This window comes from Cryptomeria japonica, chromosome 8 (genome assembly GCF_030272615.1).
Source record: "Cryptomeria japonica chromosome 8, Sugi_1.0, whole genome shotgun sequence".
Classification (NCBI taxonomy): domain Eukaryota; kingdom Viridiplantae; phylum Streptophyta; class Pinopsida; order Cupressales; family Cupressaceae; genus Cryptomeria; species Cryptomeria japonica.
Window position 1 is genome coordinate 204,855,707 of NC_081412.1, and position 7,553 is coordinate 204,863,259.

Here is a 7,553-nt window from a genome sequence, read left to right on the forward strand (position 1 = left end):
TAAATGCAAACATTATTTTCTAACATCTATTGTTAAGATTTATAACATAAAAAATAAAACAAAAAAATTAAAATCAACCAATTGTAACCTCATATTCTTTAGAAGCTTCTCTTTGAAAACAAATTTTATAATAGGCAGAATTGTATATCATGTGAGCATGTATCTCTACTAAATATATAGATTTTGAGTTCAATTCTTGAGTTCTTGGGTTTCACCTCCCAAAAAAACCCAAACAATATGTCTCCAAAATTGTTGGAGTATCATCCATGATGAGTCGTATCCACTATTCTCCATCAAGTTGTGTCATGAATCTTGTAAGGGTATATAATTCCCAGTATCTCTAAAATCCCAAACTCATTGCACAACTATCCATGTTGTTATTTATCTAGAGTAGATCCATTCTCATCTTTAGGGTGAGGACTTCGATACCTAACTATCTATAGTTACAATATTACCAAGTTTAATTTTGCTTCGATAAAAAACACAAATATAACAATGTTTCTTAAGAAATCTACCAATTTGGATTTAGAAGTTATTTGAAGATGTATAAATGCTCTAATCTCCAGTGCCCTGGTCTCCTCTTTTACCTCTTTAAACCTATAATAATAGGAATAGCATGTGATTGTCTAAAATTTCTATTAGATGAAAGATAGATGAACTCAAAATTACTAACATTTTTTTATATATATATGAATATAATTAAAAAACAATTATAAGATTTAATAGATAACACCCCCTCACAAAGTAGCTTCAACTGAAAATAAAATAAAAGAAACCACAACCACAACATAAATTTATGCAAAGATTTCAAGACAACCAGAACATGATATATTCCACTATATAGACTTAGTCGAGATTTAATTTTTCACTGTGAGAACCAAAATAGCTGTAAGTGATTCTCGCATTATCCAAAATAGATGCTCGAACAGTGCAGAATTTGAAGAGGAACTCATAAAAGAACGTCCATTTGATTGATTGCCTTGAAAGAAATGTAATGTATTCTTTGTTTTACATATCGAGAAGGCCATGTACGTGCTTTAATAAGTTTTATTCCCAAGAAAGCATTAAATTAAATATCTTAGTTGTGAGAAGATGCCCTTAGTTCAGTCCTATCCTTGAAACATCCGAGGTGAATTATAGAAAGGAAGGAAAATGATTCAAAATTAGCTCTACAAAGAATAAGGTGGGCTCAGTCCTTTCGTCACAATATTCGATGTAGAGATTGGATTCGATTTACTTTAGAGATTGTTTTCTGTCGGTCAATAACGAAATGTGTGATTGCAAAACTTGAGTGTGCTTGAGGCTTTCCAGGAAAGCTTTATATTTTGAGTCGAATAAGAAAAAAAAACAAAGATGCTTCTCCTTCTTCCGTTAGGTTGATATTGTAGTCCCTAATTCTAATTATAGCTGGTATTGAGAAAGACACTTTGGCAACTCTCATGCATTTCGAGCTAACAAAATTCTAATCATAGCTGGTATGTTGGTATGAATTATTACTGTGTCTACAGCAACAAAATTCTTTTTAGCTTTGTATTTTCCATCCCTGTGCAATTGCCTTATTCATTTCTCTAGAAAAGTAAAAGAATGTAAATCTGTAAACGTAGGTATCAAGAAAAGGATTGCAAGAAAAGAGTAGAAATTGGTTGCTATAAATGGCTAGTTTTTAAATGTCCAGTGTCACATCGAATCCAACCTTATCAAGTCTGCGTCATGTTTTTGTGTGCCCATCAACTCTATTTTCTAAGTCCTTGGTTCACTTTATTTTGTCTGCATAGAAAGTTGTGAGAGCAATTTTTTTTGTTCAATCTCATTTTTCGAGCATGGCATTTCTTGGAGAGGCTGCTGCAGGAAAAATTTGTGAGATGGCCGTGGAGATGGCCGTTCAAAAATTAACTGAGGAGGCAAACCTACTACTGGATTTCAGCGGTGATTTCTCGTGGTTAAAGAACAATCTCACATATGTAAGGGACTTTCTGCAAGATGCCGATCAACAGGCTCCACATAAGGAGGGTGTAAAGCACTGGGTGGAGAATATTCGCGTTATTTCCTTGCTTGCAGAAGACATCTGTGAGGAATGCGCTATAGAATCTATGTATGGAAATAATGCTCGAGCTTGTAGTCCAAGTTGTAATCAATTGATTTTTCGCTATAAGATAGGGCGGAAAATCAAGGACATCAAGGAGCGCATGAGATCTATTATTGAAGATGTCAACAAGCTGAAGCTATTGCGTGAAGTTTGTCCTACAAGTGAAGCATCGCCAAGTACATCTCATAGTGGAGCCCGCAAGAAATCTTATCTTCTGCCCAGTGTACACTCAGTGGGAATAGAATCCAAAGTTGATGACATGCTCAGATTGCTGGACAACAATGCCTCTCCAATTATTGCGGTGGTTGGGATGGGAGGCATAGGCAAGTCCTATCTTCTTCAGCATGTTTACAACAGCGTAAAAGAAAGGTATGATAAATGTATATGGCTTTCATTTTCTCAGTCTTATTCAATTTCCACGTTGCAATGCGACATAGCTTCCCACTTAGGTTTAGGGCAGCAAATTAGGAGTCAGGGGATATCTCCTGAGAGAGCAGCAGAGTTGATTCATGAAAATCTAAAAGGAAAAAGATATCTCGTGGTGTTAGATGATGTGTGGGAAACAAGGGAAGATTTATTATCTAAGCTTGGCCTCTTAATTGGAGACAATGTGATTTGCAAAATTCTGGTTAGCACAAGAAACAGAGAGGTTTGCACAATTCTGAATGCTCATATTTATGAGATGCAATTTTTGTCAGAGAGTGAGAGTTGGAGTCTATTTTGTTTCTATGCATTTAAAGGAAACGAAGCGCCAAATCATCAGCTCGAAGAAGTGGGCCGTGACATCTTAAAACAATGTGGGAATTTGCCGCTTGCTATCAAAATGGTAGCTGCATCTCTGCCAAAGACCACAATGCCAAGGGAGTGGGAGTCCAAGCTACATCGGATTAAAGAGGTAGTCATTGCCGATGATGATCAGATCATGCCCATTCTCAGACTCAGTTATTTCTCATTGCATGCTCGTCTTAAAGCGTGTTTTGCTTATCTTTCTTTCTTTCCCAAGGTTGAGCAGATAAATTGTGAGTATCTAGTATATCTGTGGATTGCGGAGGGATATATTCCAGCAGGAGAGGGTCAGTGGGACGTGGCATGGGATTGTATAAATCAGCTTGCCAATCTCTGTCTGCTTCAACTATGGGAACAGTATGAGGATAGACCAGGTTGTAAACTAACCAATTATTGTAGAACTCACGATTTGCTGCATGATTTGGCCATTAACATATCAAAAGAAAATAAATGTATTTTTTCAGTTGAGGAAGCCTGTAAAGTTGAAAATGGTGACTGCTGTCGGATTTTACTGGGTACGAGAGATGTAAATGAGCCTCCCATATCAGAGAGGCGTCTTGTTTGCCTCCGCACCCTCTCATTGTCTCACAATTGGAGGATTACAAGCATTCCAGCAAAATTGTTTACCGCTATGAGAGGACTGCGTGTTCTCGATTTGAGCGGGACAGGCATCTCTAAATTGCCTCGAAGCCTTGGAAAGATGAAGCTTTTAAAAGTCTTGAATTTAAATGATACAAAAATTGAGAATGTACCAGAGTGTGTGAGACACCTAAAAAGTCTCTTGTTTTTAGCTCTTCCTCAAAGATGTCAGATATTACCAGTATGGATAAATGAAGTTAAATGTCTCCAGCACTTAGAGTGCAAGGGTGTTACACGCGTGCCAAAAGGAATATCGAAGCTGACTGCTTTGAGAACACTCCGATCAAATTGGTTGGATCTTTCTAATGAAGGCGACGAATTCATGAGACCAGAGGACTTTGTGAAGATCACTCAGCTTCAGGAACTATCCATAGATGTTAACAAGGAAATGGATTCAAGGATAGAAGAAGGGATACTTGTACTACTGGTAAAGATGCGTCGTCTGACAATTTGTAATAGCACTGAAAATGAATTGGAGCTTCCGAAGAAAATGACAGCAATGAAAGATCTGGAAAGTCTTATACTGTGGAGGTTTGCGGTTGGAAGTTGGATATGTGATATGGCAAATCTGAGGGAACTTGAGTTAACGTGGCATAGTTGTAATGATTATCCAGAGTTGCAAACAATGCCTAACCTAGTGAGGTTGGAGTTGTCAGGAAATGATAAGTGTAAAGAACTGCCAAAGGCTTTTGGTCAGAGAGGAGGGTTTCGCCATCTGCGCTTCTTCAAAATTGACTGTTTCAATGATTTAGAGGAGATTCCTGAATTGGAGGAGGGGGCAATGTCTTGCCTTGAGGAGTTCCATTTATGTAATTGTACGAAAGTGAAAAAAGTTGGAGAGGGTTTCGAGCGGTTGAAAAGATTCAAGCTCTTCTATTACAAAAGGACGGATAAGTTAGAGGAGATATTCAGAGCAGGTGGAGAATATTGGAATAAAATTAAAGTCATCAATCCTCATGTAAAAATCACGTCATATTAGATTGACATTATTAAAATATTTTCATGTTTTAAATCGTGAATTTTGAATTTTAAATTGTTCTATTTTTCACTTTGTTATAATTTAAGGTATTTAGTGTTTAAATTAATGATGAAATATAGATATTGAAAATTTGTGCAATCATTCTTGTGAAAGGTAGATGGATATGTGGAAACATATAGAATTTACGGTGTCATGTCATTAATATTACCTTGGAAAATTTCTAGGTACCGATCTTCTAATAAGTACTAACGATCTCCTTATTGTTGGTATAACAATTATTTAGTTCTCATTATGTAATGCCTCGTCAAGGAACCCTAGAGGATCTAACCTATCTAACTCAACTAAGAGATGAAAATATAAATTTTTATTTATTTAAGATATCTTAAAGAGTAACCAAATGCAATATTCTAATTAAAGATAACTTATAAACTCAAATGCACAAGCAGAAGAAATAATACTAAACTATCGTCTAAGGTTCCTTAACATTGTTACTTGACAACTCATAAAAAAATGAAAGAAAACTATATCAAAACTAATTACCAAATTATACATTCATTAAGAAATGAGCATTAATGAGCTAGTTAGCGTAATCTGAAAGATTCATTTCCATTCATTTACAATATGATAAGAAACTAGTTGCATTCATTTAACTTTTAAGTCTAGGTTCATTTTAGGACCCAAATCCAAATGTTCCTACAATTCCTTAGAATGATAAATGATTAACATATGCTTAATCCAAATTACACAATAACATTGTTGCAACTTCTATCTTAAACCCGACAAGATCATTTCACTAAGATGACATCACAATAAAATTATTGTTTACATCATCTACCATATAGGCGTGTCCAAAATTACAATCATAATTGATATACATATAGCATAAAAACAATATAAAGAATGTATGAAACTATCTCTGATCCACACAATAAACCATATCCAAGAGAAGAAACTTGAGAAAAAAGAAAAAACCCAATCCACGCAACAAACAGTTAGAAACACCCAATGGAAGAAGGCAACTACCACCCAAACATATGGCCCACATTTTCTCAAGCAAGGCTTAAAGAAAAGAAAAGCCACTACTTACATCCATAGGACAATAACCACAAGTAGGGACCACAAAGATGAATAATAACATAACAAGGACAACTCTAGAGGATTTCCAAGAAACAACACAAGGGTAGGACACTAGTGCTAGAAAAGGAAGAGTGTCATCACATAGCTTGGCATAGCTTATCCTTGTAAGTCTGAGCCATAGACCTCGATGCCCATCCTAGGTTACCTTGGCAATCTCTATCGACTACCGACCTCCATCCATGACTCATGTGGAGCCAACATACCTTTTGTGAAGACAAGGAAATTGATCTTGACATTCCTGGCCTTCCAAATCTCATCCCAAGCCTAAAACAATACTCGAGGCCATGAGTGGGGCACTACCATTATATTGATTAATGTGAAATTCTACCCAATCCCTATGTTCATTTATTGAGGTTATCACTTATTAAAACAACTCTCCCAATGGGTTATCCTAGAAATCACTTAGGACCCTAGCCCCCATGGAGAACCACTCTCCCTTATGACACTATTCCTATATGTAAACCTAAATCAAGGTATAAGAAGGAAACATGAATCATAAACAAATGAACAACATAATATGATTCCATTAAGCCTCATAATAGAGATCTGAAGGATTATTACACCATAAAGCATTAAATATAATAGCTTCCATCAAAGAGAAAAATAAGGCTCAATCCCATAAGAAAAATAATGAGATAACAACAAGAGACTAATAAGCCACAATAGACATCCATAAATCAAGCTCATACAAAAAGTTTAAACATGATATTACTGAAAATGAAGACCTAAGATCAAAACTCAACCTCTGAAGCCCCCGAAAGACACTCGAGCCAACACAACTGAAAGGTGCATAACCCTGACACCTATTGGTTTAGATTACTATTAACATTATTGATCAAGGGGTTGACTTTTAATTAATGATAAAGGCACAATTTTGAAAAAAATACTTATACTGACATTAATGAATCAAGGACTTGTTTCATTAACAATGATAAGAAACAATTAAGATAAAAATAATAATAATAATCACTTTCGCATATAACAGATTCCAATTAAAATTACATAAATATATATTTAATTCTATTCTTCAACGTTATTCAACTTAATTATATTAAAATAAGTTACATTACCAATATAAATAAGCATTATTAATTACTTAATAGTAATAAACTTCATTTCATTAAATTTTCATTGAAGAAATTAAATAATGTAATGCACACTTATTACCAAAGTGAATATTACAAAGAAGTAGAACATTAAAAAAAAAAAAGAACATACTACATAATTTTTAAAAAATATTATGATCATGCTCACTGTGACCTTCAATTGAAACTAAGGATAAAAATGATTCTAATTTAATCGTTACCCAATTAACAAAATTGTCACTTCATTTCTAGGTTTTATCTTCCTTGTTTAGTTCTTGGCTCGGCCTGCCACTTGTACCTACATACATAACTACACCACTAGATGCACAATATTAGATCTATCAAATGCTAGATACATTATAAACAAGATAAATCATATCATTACTTTAACTAGGTCAATCATATAATAGTCTACAATTAAACTCATAAGTACAAATACATAACATTAGGAAGGAGTGACAAGACCAAACAAACTTAGACGAGCTAGACCTAAGGGCTAGACCTATAGTCTCAAGGACTCAACACATATGGCCTTACCTACATGAAACCATAGAGACTTTGTAGTTTGACATAAAAAATTATATAAATCTATAAAAGTGGGTACACAACCCTTAATAGGGCCTTATAACTCAGACAGTTCTCTTGTCGGTTGCCATCTACATAGGTGAATCAAGGATGAAATTATAGGTATTCCTTTCTCTTCTATATCTCTATATATAAAGTTAACGAAGGTTTTATGCTAATATTACTTATCTTGTAAGGACTTTCATGCTTGATATTATCTATAATATAATCAAGAAAAGACAACAATGCAATTTCTAATCTTTGCTAAGTGAATCAA

The 7,553-nt window shown here is 34.7% G+C and overlaps 1 protein-coding gene across 1 annotated transcript; it reads left to right on the plus strand.

The window, feature by feature from the left end:
• Nucleotides 1-1,820: 1,820 nt before the first annotated feature.
• On the plus strand, nt 1,821-4,490 carry LOC131043752 (putative disease resistance protein RGA3). Its single transcript, XM_057976983.2, has one exon. The coding sequence runs from the start codon at nt 1,821-1,823 to the stop codon at nt 4,488-4,490; it is 2,670 nt and encodes an 889-aa protein (XP_057832966.2).
• Nucleotides 4,491-7,553: the final 3,063 nt, after the last annotated feature.

Excerpts from the sequence above, each read along its gene's own strand:
- LOC131043752 (XM_057976983.2), top strand. The coding sequence starts at position 1,821 with ATGGCATTTCTTGGAGAGGCTGCTGCAGGAAAAATTTGTGAGATGGCC.